The 20,294-nt window shown below is 33.6% G+C and overlaps 3 protein-coding genes across 4 annotated transcripts in view; 1 reads left to right on the top strand and 2 right to left on the bottom strand.

Moving 5' to 3' along the window:
• Positions 1 to 9,781, bottom strand: part of LOC105321951 (leucine-rich repeat serine/threonine-protein kinase 2) — a 49,755-nt gene extending 39,974 nt beyond the window's left edge. Inside the window, exons 1-9 of the mRNA XM_066082255.1 lie at positions 9,630 to 9,781; positions 8,330 to 8,525; positions 7,752 to 7,843; positions 7,208 to 7,290; positions 7,024 to 7,112; positions 6,639 to 6,779; positions 6,118 to 6,249; positions 496 to 621; positions 98 to 220 (exon numbers count right to left, since the gene is read on the bottom strand). Of these exons, the coding sequence (XP_065938327.1) occupies positions 98 to 220; positions 496 to 621; positions 6,118 to 6,249; positions 6,639 to 6,779; positions 7,024 to 7,112; positions 7,208 to 7,290; positions 7,752 to 7,843; positions 8,330 to 8,435 (892 nt within the window). The 5' untranslated portion in view covers positions 8,436 to 8,525; positions 9,630 to 9,781. The remainder of the gene's footprint in view (positions 1 to 97; positions 221 to 495; positions 622 to 6,117; positions 6,250 to 6,638; positions 6,780 to 7,023; positions 7,113 to 7,207; positions 7,291 to 7,751; positions 7,844 to 8,329; positions 8,526 to 9,629) is intronic.
• A 103-nt stretch (positions 9,782 to 9,884) lies between these two features.
• LOC136269482 (uncharacterized) lies at positions 9,885 to 16,915 on the top strand. Of its 2 annotated transcripts, XM_066080996.1 has the most exons (10): positions 9,885 to 10,398; positions 10,513 to 10,809; positions 10,924 to 11,063; positions 11,710 to 11,784; positions 12,075 to 12,648; positions 12,908 to 13,077; positions 13,200 to 13,316; positions 13,881 to 14,093; positions 14,375 to 15,283; positions 16,784 to 16,915. In XM_066080996.1, exons 4-9 carry the CDS (start codon positions 11,770 to 11,772, stop codon positions 15,272 to 15,274), a joined length of 1,989 nt encoding a protein of 662 aa, XP_065937068.1. In that variant the 5' UTR covers positions 9,885 to 10,398; positions 10,513 to 10,809; positions 10,924 to 11,063; positions 11,710 to 11,769; the 3' UTR covers positions 15,275 to 15,283; positions 16,784 to 16,915. The 2 variants fall into 2 exon arrangements, with proteins under 2 accessions (XP_065937068.1, XP_065937069.1); XM_066080997.1 differs by lacking the exons at positions 9,885 to 10,398; positions 10,513 to 10,809; positions 10,924 to 11,063 and having other exon boundaries at positions 11,436 to 11,784.
• On the bottom strand, positions 15,382 to 17,865 carry LOC109621022 (uncharacterized). Its single transcript, XM_066082249.1, has 3 exons — positions 17,404 to 17,865; positions 16,777 to 17,014; positions 15,382 to 16,192 (listed from the first exon to the last, which is right to left on the bottom strand). Exons 1-3 carry the CDS (start codon positions 17,720 to 17,722, stop codon positions 15,382 to 15,384), a joined length of 1,368 nt encoding a protein of 455 aa, XP_065938321.1. The 5' UTR covers positions 17,723 to 17,865.
• Between the last annotated feature and the right edge of the window lie 2,429 nt (positions 17,866 to 20,294).

Genomic DNA, 20,294 nt, shown 5'->3' with positions numbered 1-20,294 from the left:
ACACTTGTTATAGAAATCATGTTAAAGAGTTTTTATCAGGAAATTTTTTTAAGAAAATTAAATGTCACATTAGGTCTTCTAAATTGAAAAAACTTACAGAAAAGACAGAAGAGTTCCACCCCTGCTGCTACGACTGATGAACTGTAGGGGTGAGAGGACATCAGCGGAACCAGGGTACCGGACAGGAAGTTCACGGAACTCAGCGTCTCCAGTACTGAACCTGGCAGGGGAAAAGCTTTACTCATTACGAATAACACAGAGATCTACACAGTTTGTGTTATACTGAAAACGTTAGTCAATATGAAAAACACAAAGAAAATTAGAACTTAAAAGAACTTGGTATCCTGTACAGTTCCCCAAAAAATAAGCTAAAAATCACATTATTTTACTCATAATGAAAAATTCAATTAAAGATAGACTTTTAGAAATTCACCTGTATACATGTTGTTATAACTGAAGAGAAAGTTCCCCTGAATTTTTAGTACATGTACTTACTTTCTTTTTTCAATTCCATGAGCAGATCACAAGCTGCCTCTATCACGCGAAGGTCTGCTGAGGTACTGTGGAATGCATCTATCACAAATTTGTCTACATCATGTGACATCAGGCACTGGAGGTGACCTGAGAAATCAAAATTGGTTTAATTCTAACGACAACCTTAAATATAAAAGCTGTTCAAAATCTAACTGAAAAGTAGAAATTGTAAATTGGCTTAAAGTCCAACATTTCTCGGGCATATATAAAAGAATTCCAAATCAAACTATACAAAACTTTAAAACCCTCTGAGTTTTATTTTTTTCCATTTTATTTCTTTTTTTGGGATAAAAGTGATGATTGCCATCAAGAATTATTCTTCTTAACCTTGTTTGCTTTCTGTTTATATTGAATTTACTTATCTATATGGACAATATAGACAAATGGTTTTGTACAAAAAAAACACTAGTTTTAAATCTAGGATTTGAAAAGGGCACGTTAAATAATTGGTAAAAAGGGCACTTTTCTCCGCGGTAAATATTATAAAACGTTGAAAGGGATAGCTTTTTCTACGATAAAATTATAAATCATTAATCAGGAAAATTTTGCATCGTAATCAAGTGTGACCTCGATATCTGTAATGAAACAAGATATTTGAACAATAAATGATTTCTTGCTTTAATTTGCATTCACATAAGTCTTATACAATATTTTATTTACATTTTTTTTTCTTTCTTAAATTGATTTACATTTATTTTTATCCCTTAGAACAGTCATGGCATTGGTCTGACTAGTTTTATTATTAATGCATTAAAAATTCTTTATTTCATTTAGGCTTTATGTAATATGTGAACTTAAACACATCTGTATCCAGTAATGAATCATAGGACATGTATAATGTAGACAATATTATCTTTTGAGAAGTGGACAGGCATAGCATGGGTGTAGGCTATGCCTGTCCACTTCTCAGTCAAGATGTAGACAACTGATGGCAAAATTATTAAACCCTTTTTACCACAGAAATTTGGATATTTAAATTGTTGTTTTAAGCTTTTTAAAAATCAATTTGCATTAAAATCTGCATTACCATCTTTTATTGTGAATTAAGTTTCTGCATCCTTCAAGAAGAAGAGTTATGGTTTTTTTGGAAAACAGAGAAAATTCTGGTTAATCTGACGATTGTTTAAAAGCTTTAAAAGAATAAGAAAACTTCACATCTACATTTTAATTATATGTTTCATCAGTCAAAACGTGGTTTTAGGTGCCTCAGTGTTAAAATTCCAAATTATCTCCATAAAATATATTCTTTTGTGTTAATTGTATTTATACAGGTCTAGGCAACCTCCGTTTTTGGAGGATAGCTCAATTTCAAGATGGCTGCTGATTTTTACCATATATGGAAAGTCACTTTGCATTGTGGGTGAAATTATCCTCCATTTTTGGAGGATAGCATGGGTATATTTCAAAGGCTTCGTGCATATCTTTAATGAGAAAATGCAAGCACCAGACCATATGGGAATTAAAGTTAAGGGAATAAACTAATGATTGTATGCGGCGATTTGAAATTCTATGTATAGTATTTTCACAATATGCTTTGAAAGTGTGTACTTCCTGTGTTCAGTTTTACAAATGACATAGGCTATTTACATGTTTCATTTAATAAAAATCACAAAATAGTGATGTTTATTACTCATTAAAACATTAATTAGTTCATTAACGTTTAGAGACACCCAATAGATATCTTGATCTGCTATATTGTACATGTACAAAGTAAATGTTTGCATATACCTTAGGAACTTTGTAGCTCTTATTCTAATTAATTCACATGTTATTAAGTATCATTTAAATTTAATCCCTTCACACAAAAAGACATTGTTAAATTTTATTAATCAAAATGATACCATTTATAGATATCAATTATCCACAATATTGAAAAAAAATGTGAGAGTCTTCACATAAAACATTTTTCTTTAAAATCAGCCCTGCAATTATTTAAACTTAAATATTTATTAAATATTATCAATAATTATAATTATTAATAGCTAAATAAGGTGATATTTTTATAGTATAATAATTATATTTTATTCATAGTTAACTCCCTTTGTAAAAACAGAGTTAATTGCCCTTCATCTGAAAAGATCCACCAGGGGGCGCATACATCTATCCTCCAAAAACGGAGGATAAAATCTATCCTCCAAAAACGGAGGTTGCCTAGACCTGTTATAGATAACCTTATGATGTCTCAATGATAAGCTAGCTTGTACAATTAGTCTACTAATTTCAAGGAGATGTTCAGTTGTTATTTATCAATTATTGTACCAGTAATTAGGTGTCAAATCACCCATTTATACAGGACAGCTGTGTATACCCCCTCAGCTTGGGCCTCTACTTTACCTATATCGTCTATTGTCTCAGGTCACCCGTGCGTGAAGTCCAGCGAGTGTTGGTTTAACTTTGCAATCAAAACAGAGTCTAGGGCAATGGTGGCTTTGAATTAAATTTACTTTCGAAAAAAAGGGCATCACTCTTATTTATTATTAAAAGGGCATGGCGTTTAGAAAAAGGGCATGGCGCTGATAAAATGGGGCATGGTGCCGCACCACGCTAGTTTGCTTTAGATTTAACACTAAAACACTTACTTATTTACGTGGACAATATAGACCAACGGTTTTGTACAAACAAGAGGCCCATGGGCCACATCGCTCACCTGAGGAACAATAGGTATGGTAAAATCAGCTTAATGGAGTCATAATACAAACTATCTGGACAATGTACAATAATACATGTAGATCCTGTATAAATAAAATCCATTTTCCCCTGGATATTCTTATGTTTATAATCATTGGTCCCTTTTCTAACAGGATGATTTTATAGTCATATCATATGTTGAGTATTGCAGTTCTCAAAAAGATCCTTAACAATAGTTTATATATGGGATATAAACGTACATCAACCTCTGAACCTTCTCGTGAGGCCAAAGAATTGTCCTGGGGCCAAAGTCTTAACAATTATAAAGAATCATCTGGCTGATTAGTTTCTGAGAAGATTTTTAAAGATTTACTCTATATATTCCTTTGTTAAACTTTGACCCCCATTGTGGCCCCACCCTACCCCTGGGGATCATGATTTTCACAACTTTGAATCTACACTACCTGAGGATGCTTTCACACAAGTTTCAGCTTTCCTGACTGATTAGTTTCTGAGAGGAAGATTTTTAAAGATTAACTCTGTTTATTCCTATGTAAAACATCGACCTCCCATTGTGGCCCAAACCTACCCCCAGGATTATGATTTTCACAAATTTGAATTTACACTACCTGAGGATGCTTCTACACAAGTTTCAGCTTTCCTGGCTAATTAGTTTCTGAGAAGAAGATTTTTAAAGATTTACTCTATATAATCATATGTTAAAATTCGACCCCCATTGTGACCCCACCCTTCCCCCAGGGGTTATTATTTTCACAACTTTGAATCTACACTACCTGAGGATGCTTCCACACAAGTTTCAGCTTTCATAGCCGATTAGTTTCTGAGAAGAAGATTTTTAAAGATTTACTCTATATATTCCTATGTTAAACTTCAATCTCCCATTGTGGCCCCACCCTACCCCCGGGGGTCATGATTTTTTACAAATTTGAATCTACATTACCTGATGATGCTTTCACACAAGTTTTAGCTTTCCTGGCTGATTAGTTTCTGAGAAGAAGATTTTTAAAGATTTACTCTATATATTCATTTGTTAAACTTCGACCCCCCATTGTGGCCCCTCCCTCAGGTGAGCTAAAAAGGTTAAGTTTACAATACGTTGGTTTCTGGAAGAACAGACTTTGAAAATTTTCTTAATAAATATTGACAAATTTTTTACTTTTTTAATCTTTAGTTTTTAAGATATGTGTACAAACATAGAATTGTGAGCAAATCTTTGTATCTTGCTTATAATTCGAAGCTTAACACTCAAATATGGTTAGTAAATAGAAACTGTAAACAATTAAACACAAGAAACATGCACTACATGTATATTAAATAAAGAACACAATTTATTTTTTCGAAATTATTCATATATATATTACATGTATATACCTACATATTTCCGTCAGCGATATCAAACTCTATTTAAACTGAATAAACTCGAGAAAATGCCGAGCATCTCAACAAAACCTATTGCATTAATCTGCCATTACGCAAAAGATAATGCCGAATTACCGATAGAATAAATTTATTTCAGTAGGCACCTACCCCTACATCAGATTTTGCTTAATTTGCGCAGGTAAACAGTTAACTGTTTGATTTAACGAATTCTCTGTTTGATTTAATACGTAAAAATCACGAAATACAGACGATAGTTTCCAGGTAACAAAGCATAAATAATGAAAACGAAACGAAAATTAGAACAAGCTAGCACCAACGTCATGTGTGAAAACTGTCAACGCATTGAAATATCTAGCCTCAATTTATTTCACAAAATCGGCACCAATATATTTTGCATGTTTCAAAATTTCCCTTCATACGCGAACTGTTGCACAACAAGCAAATTCATCATAGTCAGATCGAACCTTTTTCGTATAATGTCATGGCTGCTTTAACATGTTTAAACAAAGAACCTCGTTTTAGAAGTATGGAATACGAGTCTTGGTAAAATGGGTATGCAAACCCGGGCCGTGGCAAAATAAAAGCCGGGGCAGATCGGCAATCGTCAATTCCAAATACGCATTATTTTGCAGCAATATTTACAGCGAATACAAATATACTAGTCCATCAAATATCCTGAAATTTTAATGAGATTGGCAGATTAATAACTGCTAATATTTTGTTTTACCCAGGCCAAGTCTTGTCTACCCATTTTATTGTATGCCGAACCCGAACCTATTAAACTGATTGAAACACGCCTTTCCTTTATTATTATTTTCGTAATAACTCAGATTTGAAACAGAATTACCACTTAATTTTTGCAATTTATATTTTCCTTCCCATAAGGATAATTTATGCTGAACTACGTTGAATTTGCCTCGGTAGTTCTTGAGAAGAAGATTTTTAAAAATGCACCCCCCTTTTTCTACAATTTCAAGGTTTTCTCCGCTTTGAATACAGATCGGACTTTTATTTCTGCAATTTATATTCGCCCTCCCATAAGGATGCTTTGTGCCAAATTTGGTTGAAATTGGATAAGTGGTTTTAGAGAAGAAGTTTAAAATGTAAAAAGTTTACAGACGGACAGACGGACAGACGGACAGACGGACGGACGGACAGACGGACAGACGGACGACGGACAAAAGGTGATCAGAAAAGCTCACTTGAGCTTTCAGCTCAGGTGAGCTAAAAACACTTAGAATACTTATTTATGTGGACAATATAGACAAACGGTTTTGTACAAAGAACACAGATGTAAACCACAGTCTTCAGGAGGATGTGTTAAATTCTCCTATAGAACACTTACTGTAAGCTTACTACATATAGCTTTGTGTTCTATTTATCGCTTTTGGCAGAAGGTGGCTTCCGCTAAATCAAGTACATTGCTAAATGCCATGCATATGTGTATAAGAAAAGTCACATTCAGGAATACGCCAATTTAAATCCACACCAACTTGTTCAAAAACTAATTTCCACCAAATATTGAACACACCAAATATAAAAGGTTTACAGTACCTTCTGATCTGGCGACAACTTCTAAAACTTTAAACATGGTTGGTAGGACTGAGGCTTCTGATAAGAATTCCTTCAGGTTCTTTATGAATGATTCCAATCTCTCCTCAACAAATGTATCCAGTATATCGCCATCTATAAAAGAAGCAGGTACGCTAATGATAAATCAGAGGTTCATACAAATTATGCCTAGCTAGCAATGTGTTCATAGTTATTTCAGATTTGGAAATTCTTGATGTCTACAAAATTAAAGCTACTTATGGTATGTAGCAAAGGAAATGATTGAAAATTTGTTCAATATTTCGCAGATCCTGGTCTTTTAAATCTCTTATCAATAAATTTTGAGATGCCCAAATATTTTTTTTCCAACTACAGATCCCACCGTGGATTCCTTTTTTTTTTTTAAATTATGCATTCTAATAAAACACGCTCCTCTATCATTCAGAATCTTGTATTATTGAGAGGCCTGATACACAAAAGCTATACCTATATTAAATCTAATTAGACAATAAGAAGTTATGTACCCTCCAAGAGAATATAACGTAGCACAGCACAGCTGGAGCACTGGATGGCTGTATTGTGGTTGTACATTTGCATGGCCACCAAGGAACAATCCAACACGGTCTCAAATATGTCATCCACTAATAAATTGTTCCTCAAGTTCTCTATCGAAAGATATCAGATGCATAATATATGGTACAGTTAAAATATAGTATATATATATATGAAAAAAAAATATTTATGGTTTAATGTTGTGTTGTTATGTTAAAAAAAAACACCACTGATGAAGTCCAGTAACATTGTCAAAATCCATATTTCAATCGGTGTTTGAAAGTGTTTTTTAATAAAAAAAAAAAAGGTATACGTTCTGTAAAGTAATTGACAAGCTTAAAGATGCTATTCCCTTACCTGATTCTAAAAGAAGACAAAATATTTGTAATCCTGTTTCCTGGAGTTCCTCATCCCCTGAGAAATTTTCTAAAGCCTTCAATAAGACTCTACAAATTTATAGCAAGGAATCAGTTTTTTAGTACATTGTATTTATTTACAAATAAACCAAAATGATTAAATACGGTATAAATTGTTGTGGTACCTGTATGCTATGTCGGAACACTGGAACTCGTTGCAAACGTCTGGGGACAATTTCATCAGAATTTCCATTAACTTCAGGCCAACCTACAGACAGAAATAAGGTCAAGGTCTTTCTTCACAATGCTGAAAGAATTTTTAAACGGCAAAATGCTTTCACTTTTTATTCACCTAAGAAAAGTAAAATTGTTCGTGTCTATGATAAAATTGAAAACTTTATTTTTATTACTGTTTTATAAACTATATAAGACAAAACTTTACTTCGCATGAAATTTAGAAAATAATTGTTTTATAATATAAACACATTCCAATTTAATTAATATGCATATTAGTTGAACCAACAAACTGATTTTTCATTTTCTTCATCTAATCAAAAATTGTAGTCCAGTTTTCTTTAAAAGTATATATATGGCAGTATAAACATGTATATACCTTTAGTTGTGCATACATTTTGAATAATTACAGTACACTTACTGACATAATACATGTATTACAATGTAAGTACATGTGTTTTAAATGGCATTTTTCCATTTCAGGAAATGAAGTACCTTTTGAATTTCAGTGCTTGATGAACATACATCTAGGATCCTTGTTATGTGTTTCTCTATATTTCTGCTCAGCAAGCCTTTCAATAGCTCATCTGTAGAAAAAAGTCTACATGTATAAATAAGGTTTCACTCACAAATACAAGTTCTCATTTGGCTTGTTTTCAAATCTGTTTGCATCTTTATCATAAACTCTTAATGAAGTATGTATCTCCAAGCAACATCCCCGCAATTTGGGCTATCTTGGAAGTGAGAGTTAAGACAATAAATAAACTAAATTTTATCCATAATCTGTATGCCATACAATATTTTACTTATACATGTACCCGGTACAAAGAATTAAAAATTTTACATTTTTCAATCTTCAATATCAATGAATGAAATATTTTTTTTTTAAACTATAAATGATGATCAGTTTTTTAGTAATTAAAGAAAAGAGTTCAGAAAAGACTTTACAGTCTTTATTCTTCAAAAACGATTTGACAAATATAATGATATTCCAGGGTTTATTCTTTTAATATAAATTCATCAATTCCTAATTAACTCTTACATTTATTAGAAATTAAGTAACAGAATCCTACCATTATTGAGACTGTCCTTGATTCTGTAGAGAGTCAGCATCAGTAGTTCCTCATTCAGTGACCGCTGCAGGGTCAGTACTATGGACTGAGCCTCCTCTTCCTCCATACTGTCTATGCTATCACCACTGTCCAAAGCAGAGGGCAAACCAACTCGCTTTAAGACATTGGTCGTCACTCAGACACCACTTACATCACACTGAATAGAAAATCTAAGAATTAAAATTACTTTCATATATCGCGATCTACTAATAACACTGATCAGGATATCAAATGACAGCTGATATTTATCGAACACAATCAATAAAATCAGGTATACATTATTACATATGAGTACAAAAATAGAAGAGGGCAAAGGCTAAATTACAATAAAGATAACTGACATTGTTTATAGTCTGTCCTAAGTTATTGCTTCCTTCACTTTTTGATGATTTTTAATAAAAATACACATACCTGTGAAAGAAATACAGTTGAAATTGACAAAATGGAAAATATCCAAGATATCTTCATTGACAAATTATCCCTTTTCACTCATTAAAGTTTACAGGAATGAAAACAAATTTCTTACGGAGATTTATAATGGGAAATGTTTACATCTTTTCTCCATTCAGAAGTAATTGGGATATCTCGCGCAATTTTCAACGTATCATCCCGGCTTATTAATGGCTGATGCAATGCAAAATCCCCATAGACTTTCTATTTTTGGACGTGTATTGAAACCTGAAGCAGTAGAGTGACAAACAGATAATCTGGACATTTTTCATATAAGTGGATGAACGAGTTTAAGCACAAAGGTATTTATTTACAATATTATTGAAATATCAAGCGAAAAGTACTAGAAGCAAAAACTCGGGACAGAGTACGTATTTATATATATGTTGATCCAAAAAGTACAAAAACCGGCTTAACATGTTATCCCAGTTCAGCATCCAAGAGATATTGTATATTTTTCACTGGTGAAGTATCAAGATCATTGCACCCAATGTAAGAAAATGATCAAAATATTTCTATCTTTGTAAATGAGGGCTTCCATTGAAAAATGTTCATGTTCCATCATTCTTAATTCGTCCGAATTCACCAGTTAAATTGTACTGTACAAGTCATTATTACTCGATAAATGAAAGAACACTGACCGAACTAAATATCCAAATAAGTTATCCATAATTCGAAACATAAGTAAAAGTTCCCACGATATAAACTGAAAATTCGTCTATTTGCATGATTTGAGCTGTACGGTAGGCCTAACGTTACAGTTTAATTTATTGTAACCGGCTTACAAATTTGATGTATTGGGAAACTGGACCTTTTTCTTATATATGCATCGGTCCGAACCTTGGGTAATGGAGCAGCAGAGACATCGAAATACCACTTCGTCACGAAAACCTCTCCAGCAGCCGACTTTCCCGCGATGTTGCACTTTCCAATGTTTATTTCCGGTCATCACTAAATCACATGATACGCCAACGCCACCTTCAGGGAAAAAATGGCGGGAATTTTAAACACGACAGCAATGCACATGTTGTTATTCTGCAGACTCGTAGGCCATTCGGCACACCTCGGCAGATTCGTACCTCATCTAACCTCGGCTGTATGACGTACGTCACCATATTGGAACTACTTTTAAAAAAAGATGGCGGCGCCCATAACACCGGTAAAAACTATAGTTGAAATCGGGAAATCGGAGTTCTGTTTATTGTGTAAAAATGAAAGTAAGAGACTACACTGTCTAACCAAATTTAAAGCTACTAAAGAGGATTATGTGAAAAAAATTCAGCAATTCACCGGGCAGACGTTAGAGTTATCTCTGCTCCATAGTATGTGTGTGTGTGAAAGTTGTGTACTTAAATGTCAAAATGCAATTGAGTTCAAGAAAATGTGTTCTGACAACATTTGTCAATTTCACTACAATGTGCAAAGGCGACAAAAACGTATGCCCAAAACACCACCATCAACTCTAAAATCAACTGTGGCAGAGCAAATTGAACATTCTGTGGAGAAACTTAAACACATCAGTTTGGAAGAGGAGAGGAAGCCAAAAAAATCCAAACAAAAATTGTCATTTAACACTTCAGGTAAGTCAGAATCAAAGCAATTTCAATAGAATCAGAAAATCAATACATAAAAAGCATATAACAGAATCAATGCCATCAGCTTTAAATTCACTCACAGTTTTATAATTGAATCAGAAGCAGCAACTGACACACAGGTAATAGACACACCTGACCATGGATACTGTAGGCCTAAACTAGTACAGAGTAAAGAACAGGACGACAAAGTAACAATTTCTGAAATGATGGAGAGGTTCAGTGTTAATGTGTCTCAAAGTATATGTAACTCGGTTGAACAGGTTAGCAGATTTGGTAAAAGTGTATTATTTACCAAGGAAACAGGTGAACTCTGTAAGAGGAATTGGTTTAAGGACATAGCTATTGAGATGAGTGAGAAGTGCCCTGAACTTTTCCAAGTGCTGTTTTCTGCCATAGGTAGGTTATTATCTTTGGATGTCATGGGGAAAAACATTCATTTCATATTTCTTTTTCTTTTTGAAATATGTTTTAGCAGTATTTTAGTCATTGTTTCAATAACAATTAATAAAGGTGATAAGATCTCCATGGAGTCAAAACTTGCCACAATCTCAACAATCTATGGCATGATACTCCACTGTCACAATGTGAAGGCCTGTGCTGTGCAACGCATTTTTACAGCCTTGTGCATAAGATACCATGCAGATAATAAGGTATTTATTTGTTCACCTGCATATGCATTAGTTCATATTATGGCTTATTCAGCTGCTATTTAGCCGGCTGTTATTTAGCAAGTTATGCATGTTGCAATATTTGGCTGTCCAGTATAAATCCATATATGGTTTATTTTAGTTTTGAAATTCTTATAATTTTAAGTAATTATTGAGAATGCCTCTAAGATTGGGGTTCAAATAAGGAGATAAATTGACATCTATAACTCTCTGTTTGCATTTAATCTCTATTAATATTGAAATTTTTAAAATGTATATAATTATATATATAGGAAATGATTAACCACACAATGAAAATGGATTGATCAGGCAGCTGTTGTATTTTGTTATTACTAACCTTGTTCATTCATATATATTGTTATGATAACAACCTAGATATACTCCCTGAACCAGTTTGTAAAAGGCAAGGGATTCTGATGGGAAATATGATTATGAGACCACCGTTAGCACTCACCTTGATTAAACCTTACTTCCTTTCAAGTATATTATCTGAAAATAACAATGTGATTAGAAAGTTACCATTAAAATTAATTAAATCTTCAATCATTTGTGAGGGAGAGGGGGATGTGTGAATGTCAGGGAGCATATGTGTAACTTATTTTGTTATGCTATTTTCAATTTTCATTAGTTAGTTCCTTTATACCTTTGATTTTATGAAAACTGAGATGTTTTGAAGACTACCACTGTGATGGTCTATATAGCTGTAAGTATTTCAGGAAATATGTTCTTTTATAGCACCCATGTTCAGTTATCATGAGCCCATTATGATATCGAAAGACACATGTTAATTTCTAAATAAGGATAAAATTGATAATAAATATATTATTATAATATATGTATGTGAATATCATTTATTGACCAATTTCACATATTGGTACATGTAACAAATAACTAGATGAAAAGTTACCATCCCATTTATAAAAAAAACTAGTCTTTTAATTTCACTTGAAATATCTTTTTAAGACATATAATTTTTTTATTCAAAACTTTCAGCTTTTAGAAAGACTTAATAAGGTACACTTTACCTTATCACATGAGACAAAGAGGAATTTATTAAAAGACTTTGCAGAATTCTCTGATTTTCGAATCATAGAGAAGGTTTCTGAAGGAAAAGATGGAAAAATCAATGGTGATAATCTTGATATCTACGTCACTACAAATGATATCCGAATGGATAATAAAAATAGGGATTATCACTTTTTTGCATCAGATTTTGTCTTTGACCGGATTAAAACAGAGAATTTGGATAACACAAAAAGTTTGAAAGATATTGGAAACATCACTTGGAAAGACTTTGTTCCAACCTCTGATGAAGACCTTGTATATAAGAAGTCATTACAAATTTTACTTGGCAGAATCATAAGTATGTATGCATCAAAATTTGAATGGATGAAGTCTGTTCTTCCACAGCATATTGAACATGTTCAAGATGATGCTATGTCTCAAAAGTCTGAAGTCTGTTGGATGCCAGTTCTAATGAAGAATGAGACATGTTACTCTGATTGCATTCAGATTATGAAGTCCTATGAAAAACAAATTTTGCAGTGGTATACAAAAGGTGGAAGAGGTAAGAAATTCAACACCAGTCATCAATTCTAATGTATTTGATTTACTTCTTTAAGTTTTCCAAAATTAGATTTAAGACAAATTTTAAATTTATATTCTTGGGATAGAATTATTTAATAAGCTTATTTAGTAGTACACTTGAGCTATGTATGAGGGTTCGATTCCCTCCCTAGGCATAAATGGTTATTAAGCTGGTGCAAAGTGGGCAGATAGCCTAGTGGCCCCGCTTAGCTCAAGTTTTTTTTTTAACAAACATTTAGCTAATGACTTGGACAAACTGAAGATCCCAGTTGGAGGTGACCAACTGACCAGAGTCAGGTTGCAGGGAGCAAAAGCATGTCAAGATGGTGCACTGACAGCTGCAGATAGATTGGAGCATATGGAACCAATTATTGTGGAAATGTTTCATACATTACAAGATCTGTTGGAGGTAGAAAAATATCTTATGAAATTAATGATCAACATGGTTTTTTTTCTTCTATCAATTAATACATGTACATTCTTTTACTGGTAATATGCCAGTTTTCTAGTATCATTTTCTTGGAAATTTAGAAAATGTACAAGAGGTTTTACAAGACCAGCAGTGGCAGGGACAAAGGAACATTGTATAACTTGAAACTCATCATTGAGAGAAGCAATGTCAATGGAAATGTCAAGAGTCGATTTGAGGTATATCAGTAATTACCGAATTAAAATTCTAAAGTCTATTTGCTGTTGACATGCAGTGTCCAACAATGTGTTTAATTTTAATAATGTAATTTCAAATGTTACTTACAGTTGAGTATACAGAACAACTTTGTTTTACAATATTTATTTCTTTACGTTCTTAACTTCATTTATTTCCGTTAGTATTCGTATTATCTGGTTTACTTCAATACTGGTTTTTTCATGCACGAGCGCTTTCGCTCTCAGTATAAATAGATTTCCCGGGGAGTATTCGATTAATGCGACGTTCGTTACAAAGTAGTATAGGTTGTCTTTGGTTTTCCCTACCCGCCCTGACCCAAATATGTTTTTTGAGATTAACTAATATTTTGTGTTGCCATTTATTTGTATGTCGTATGTATATTAAAAATGCGATTTGTAACGAGCGCACCAATCCTAAAAAAAAAATCTGTTTTTGTTTTTCAACAAATTGGTCAAGAAAATATTTATTTTCGGAGGAGTGAAACGAGGGAGAAAATAAGTATTGTTCTTCTTTGACATAACAGTGCATAAAATAATCTATTTTAGGCTCACGAAGATTTTGTTCTGACAGTTGGAAATGCCTACCTCTTATCATTTATCATGAACAAATTTGGTATGGAGACATTGGATGCAGAACCTCAACATCCCCTTCTGAAGAATAGAAATATTAAGTTCATGCACAACAAGTATAAGGAGGAAGTTTTCCACACTATCATGGGTGAAATAGTTGAGGACCTCATCTGTACATTTCCAAAACTGGTAAATACCAGTATAGTATTCATACTTTCGTCACAGTCAGCAAACATTGGGGTGCCTTAGAATTAAAACGATACCACATTTACCATATCTAATCTTAATTAATAATAGTTTGACTATAAATAATGTCACTGAGATCATTTCTTGATACCATATTTCAGTAAGGTATATAGATATAGTAACACATACATGTATCATACAAAGTTTAATTGACAGGTTAAATAAGATGTTAGCAAATGTTATAGAATGACTCATATTTAAACATATTTAATGTCTCCTTTCAGGAGCCCAAGGTATCACTGAATGTAGAAATCTTCAATTCACAATTTACCGTGAATAGTACTGTTGGAGAAGGGAAAATGCTCAAGTTTGAGTTAGTCATCAACAATCAAAAGGTTCTTTTCAATGTTTCCTTGGAGGATGCACAGAAAGGAGTTAATATTGAATTAAACATGTTGAATCGAAGGATTCCAGTCAGGATTTCGATCAATGAAAAGGACAGAGATGATTTACAAAGTTATGTTTTTCAATTTCTTCAATGGTACTTTGTTATTTTGACATTTAAGGATGCAATCAAGGAGGGAGACTCAGATAGAACAAATATAACATTAAAGTTTTGCATCCCCATATTTTTCAGCCACTCAATCTTATCAAAGTATCTTGAAGAGTGTGTTGACTATATCCTAAAAACTGAAGTTCTGCTCACAGAAAAACTAGCTATGAAAGTCAGGTATGGCTCGTTTGTGAATTTGACTGGTCATAAAGGAGAAAACAAGGCTGCAGATCTTCAAAAAGAGAACGAAGTTCTTGTCCTTAAAGAACTGATACGTGGACTGGGGTCCAACAAAACTGAAAAAGCCATTGACACCATCACAAAAGCAGCACCTGTTATCCAGGATATTGTTGATAACTTTGATAAAATGTCCAATATTTCCCACAGAAATACACATCACAGAAAACGCTCATCAGAAGGAGATATTAAGTGTATTCTAAAAGTTATTGTTCCGTTAAAGATCTGGAATTACACAGAAGGGCGGACACTAGAAAGTTTTAAGAAAATTAAGAAATCTCCGTTTGATTTTGAAAGATGCCAGTTTAAGGAAGCGATAAACAGAAAAATTCAAAGACTTAAGCGAGGAATATCTGTTCCAGAAAGCAGTGATGAGGAATCGGACCAAGAGTAGAGCTGTCTAGTAAGTAAGCATTTTACATGTATCAATTTTAATGGGAAATTTATTCACAAAATTTATTGGACTACCGGTACATGTACTTTACAATAGAAATTCAAGTTCTACATGTATACCTTACAGTTTGAACAGCAGTTCTCTCTCTCACCAGAAAAAATGAAATTTTCGAAACCAAAGTAGTTAACCAACATAAGTCTTAAACATTTTTGTTCAGTACAATACATTCTAATCTCCTCTGTCATTCCCTTTCGGTTTTTGGCAATGTCATTTTTATTGAAAAACATTACAGCTGTAGAAGGTTGTCCATTACGTCCAGCACGTCCTATTTCTTGCAAATACTTCTCTAGATTTGTTGGCGGTCTGCAATGAATGATACGTTCGACACTTGGTGCATTCAATCCCATGCCTAGAGCAACTGTCGCCAGAATTAACCTAAGCTTTGGGTTGGTTTTGGTCAGTTCTTGAATTATGATTTGTTTCATCGCCTCGGGATAATCTTTATGAAACTGTCCAAAGATCCTATTTTGAGGGATTTGTTCACCATCATAAGCATTATCCTGAAGCTCATACATGAGAAATTGAAAAAAATATCCCATTGCTTCTAGATTTTCAATGTACATGATGGTTACTGGGAATGCATGCATTTTTTCCTTCAGTTCTAGTGCAATTGGGTGGATCAAATCATCATATTTCTCAAATTTTTTAATATTAGGTAATCTGTTTCTAATTTCTAAGAAAATGTTTGGTCTGTCCACATTTTCAGCAACCACAACTGGTGTCTTCAAATTCATTACATTGGAAAGAGTTTCAGTGGCACTCACAGTTGCTGTTGCTGTTAGGAGTAAATGCATTGCATCCTCGAACACACAGACCACTTCACCAAGGTACTTAAATGCGGGGCGAAAATTATCTCCCCTGAAATAGGAAATTAAACCAAAAATAAAGCAAAATTTAGCATAAAATAATGGTTTGTTAAATCATTTGAAAATAGTGTTATGCAGCTGAAGCAGAAGGAATTATTTAAAAAAATAACAGTATGAAAAATTAGTTTTTTGAAACAAAGTGGATATCAATCAATGATCATTATATACATGTATGATCATTTTATCTTTTATAAACATATACATGAAATACATGGCTACGTGGGGCCACTAGGCTGTTTGCCCTCTTTGCACCAGCTCTTAATTAAAACTGCCTAGGGAGGGAATCGAACCCTCTTACGTAGCAAATATGTTTTAGATCATCTCCATTATTTACATGAACGCATGTCTTACCTGACTGTCCTTGTGCATATACCTGGTACATTAGTGATTCTCAACTAGACACGAGTCCTTGAAAGTTTCTTTATTTTCCAACAACATGGTTTCTTTCTTTACCATGTTTACTGTATAAATGTAATAGCCCTGCAAATCAAAGGAGTCTGGGGGTTTCAAGCTCCCACCCCTCTAGATCTGGACATGATGAGATCTCAAATAAATACTATATATTCTTTATCTTACCATTCAGAAACCATGTGGACTTCATCAACAACAATAGCTCCAACAATATCCTGGTACAATTTGGATCGCAGCAGTCTGGAAAACTTAGTTTTAATGAAAGCTTCTGGATGAGAATATATTAAGATGAATTCTCCATTTGCCAGTTGTTCAAATGGAACGTCAGATTCCAGACATTCTGAACTAGTGAAATCAATATCCTCTTCATCATCAATACTTTCTTCATATGTAATACCATGTGCATATGTGTACCTTGAAAGAGGGACATATATACTTCCTAATTTATATATTGTTATATTTGTCTATAATGAAATGAAATCGGTATATAAATAACAGAATGATCAATCATTTGACAATGTTAAAATATCTTGTTAGGGCTTGTCCACAGATTATTCCAACTTCATACAGGAAGGTTAACATTGCATCTCTAAACTTACAGCATTTAACAAAAGGTACCTTAATCTTAACCAACTTTATTTTTCATTAATATCCTCTAATAAATATCATAAAACAGTGATCTCTTACAATAATAATAGCCGTTAAGTATTTACACCCGTTATAAATAGTCAAAGTAAACAGAGTGCACGTACTGACGTAGTAATATAATATTTAAAAAATAAAATATTTAAATACCTGTTATATTCAAATAGCAGGCTTCAACACCCCCTTTCCTTAAGCTCATCACTTGATCAATCATCAAAGAATTCAAAGGTGAAACGACCAACACACACATAGGTTTATCGCGTTGCAGTTTTCGCTGAGTGAACCAAGGCAGTAACTGAAAAATTATGCTTTTACCGTATCCTGTAGGTAATATAGAAATACAGTCGTTTCCGTCATATAGTGTTTTCAATGTCTGTAGCTGTTTTTCTTTGAGAATTATGTGTTTTTCTTGAAATAGAGGACAGTTTTTTAATGCAAACTCGATACACTCATCAAATGACGCCATTTTGAGAACTAATTTTTGTAATCGGCACTGTTTCCGTGTGAGTGATTAAACGGCCGCATTACAAATGTAAGGCGTAGCTACATATCAAATCACATCATACATCCGAGGTTTGATGTAGGATACCGGAATCGGCCGAGGTGCGCCGAATGACTCGTAGGCCACAGGCACCTGACGTCATATATTTTTCTCATAATAAAAAGGGTGGACGGAAGTTGACATCTTTGCGTCATCTTTTGGGATATCCCTTTTCTGATTGGTGCATTTTTTGCAGTATTTTATTAGGGAAAAAATGCACCAATCAGAAAAGGGATATCCCAAAAGATGACGCAAAGATGTCAACTTCCGTCCACCCTTTAGCCTTTTGTCGCAAATCAGCAGCAGTATATGCAGAATGAGGAGATATTTTTATTAATAAACGATGTTATGGGCCGTTTTGGTTGAATCAGCAGTAAGCTAATAAATCGAGTGACCGATCGGACGGCGGAGATGATCGCAGAAAAATGTTACCGCTGAGTTATAAGCGAAAATTCACGGCGATGTGACAGTTTTAAAAAAATCCAAGATGGCGGGGATGGGTACCTTGTGTATTATTAGGTAAGCGGTGTATTATTTTTATTATGAGAAAAATATATGACGTCAGGTGCCTGTGTCGTAGGCGTCGGTACCGTCTTTTTTTTGCAAAGTTAGACCTAACCATCAGGCACATAGCATCAAGGAGGGTCAGACCCCCCACTTTTCTCCTAAATTTACCTTTAAAAAACTGAAATATTAATAATCATATTAATTGTGATCATGAAAATCAAAGTACTGAATGATCATTTATTTTAAAATCAACTTATTTTTCATGGCAATTAGTTTCTATACTCTGTCCCGAGTTTTTGCTTCCACCACTTTTTGCTTGATATTTCAATAATAGTACTAAATACCCTTGTGCTCAAACTACGTTCATCCACTAATATAAAAAATGTCCAGATTATCTGTTTTGAAACGCCCCCTCTACCGCTTCAGGTTTCAATACACAGTCTACGGAGATTTTGCATTGCAACAGCCATTAAAAAGCCCGGATGGTTACGTTAAAAAAATGCGCGATGTATTCCGAGTGTATTCCGAATGGAGAAAGGTGTAAACATTTCCCATTATAAATTTCCGTAAGGAATCTGTTTTCGTTCCTGTGAATTTTTCTGAGTGGAAAGGGATAATTGTTAAATGAAGTTACCTTGGATATATTCCATTTTAACGATTTCAACTGTATTTCTTTCACAAGTATGTGTAATTTTATTAAAAATCATCAAAAAGCGATGGAAGCAATAACTTGGGACAGACTTATAGTCTGTATTTGAATTACGCACTTTTTTATGAATTTTAGACTTTTCCGACAAGAATTTCGAGAAACCCTATAAATGAATCATGTTGCCAATGTGTAATATTTAAGATAGATTTCAAACTATGTATAAGTAATCAAAGCAATTCTAAAAAATTTATGGATCAAAGCACTATTGATATCAAACTCTAGTCTCGTTCAACCAGACGCTCGGCTGTCTCCGTTAATCTCCGACAAGCAAGAGAGCCTTTCTGCTTGTCGGAGATTTACGGAGACAGCCGAGCGTTAGGTTTATGGAGGGTAATCGTGTTCAAAAATCCAGACATGTGAACTTGTAAATCCGAATATGTAATCGTGTTGGTGTGCGATTCTGAGTATGAATGTGTGTTATTCTGATCGTGTTACCTATAAAACTTTGTTTGTGTTCCATACAAACCAATTATCTTAGAAAGTTATGGACTTTCTCCTATTTAAACAAGCAGAATCGGTCTTCTTTCAAAGTTAGAAATATTCAAAGTAAATGAAAATAATTTCTCTTTGGGCAAATGAAAAAAACCAAACTAAAATGCATCATGGGATGTTTAAAAAAGGAACTGTTTGGATTAGCCCCCCCCCCCCCCCCCCCCCCGAATGATTAGGGTTATTCAATCCGCATGCTATGCATCGATTGTAAACAAAGCAAACTTCAGAAATAATAGCGAACAAAACATACACAGGTTTATTTGTAATTTGCAATTGTTTGAACATTACGACATTTATTGACAGCGATGTCAAAGTCGTAACACAACGAAGTCAGGGGTGAACTTTAACATGAGGCGAAATAACGCAATACCCTATTTATGTCGTTTGTTTTGTTAACAAATTTTGTGCATATTTTTTTCATTGAAATTTGTCTTAATTGACTAAGCAAACTACAGCAATGTCTATTATTATACATATACTTAGCATACCCATCGTTTAAAAACGTACCCAAAATTTGACATAAAATCGGACCAAGCAGCTTTAATAACAATAAGTTAAATAAACTGTTTCATAATCTTGGTGAATTTCATCATTTCACAACTTGTACAGTCATATACAGGGTAATTTGCATTTCAAGATAACGAATATATGATACAATCTTAAGAATCACATTAATCTATCAAGATCAAGGCATATAAACAAATTTGAAACTCAAATTCTACTCTATTTACATTGCGGGCATAGATATCCGGACTACTCTGATGTCAGTGCAGTAATTTAAATGCACCC

This window comes from Magallana gigas, chromosome 4, assembly GCF_963853765.1.
Source record: "Magallana gigas chromosome 4, xbMagGiga1.1, whole genome shotgun sequence".
In the NCBI taxonomy this organism is placed as follows: domain Eukaryota; kingdom Metazoa; phylum Mollusca; class Bivalvia; order Ostreida; family Ostreidae; genus Magallana; species Magallana gigas.
The sequence above is the reverse complement of the archived record's forward strand: the minus strand, read 5'-3'. Positions and strand labels throughout refer to the sequence as shown.

What these genes read in the sequence shown, in the direction of transcription:
- LOC109621022 (XM_066082249.1), bottom strand. Translation starts at nt 17,722, where the DNA reads ATGGCGTCATTTGATGAGTGTATCGAGTTTGCATTAAAAAACTGTCCT. An exon ending in CTATTTGAATATAACAGGTA is followed by an intron (nt 17,015 to 17,403) that starts TTTAAATATTTT and finishes GGTACACATATG; the next exon opens with CACATGGTATTACATATGAA. An exon ending in GTCCACATGGTTTCTGAATG is followed by an intron (nt 16,193 to 16,776) that starts GTAAGATAAAGA and finishes TTCCTATTTCAG; the next exon opens with GGGAGATAATTTTCGCCCCG.
- LOC136269482 (XM_066080996.1), top strand. An exon ending in GTATACAAAAGGTGGAAGAG is followed by an intron (nt 12,649 to 12,907) that starts GTAAGAAATTCA and finishes ACAAACATTTAG; the next exon opens with CTAATGACTTGGACAAACTG. An exon ending in ATGTCAAGAGTCGATTTGAG is followed by an intron (nt 13,317 to 13,880) that starts GTATATCAGTAA and finishes AATCTATTTTAG; the next exon opens with GCTCACGAAGATTTTGTTCT.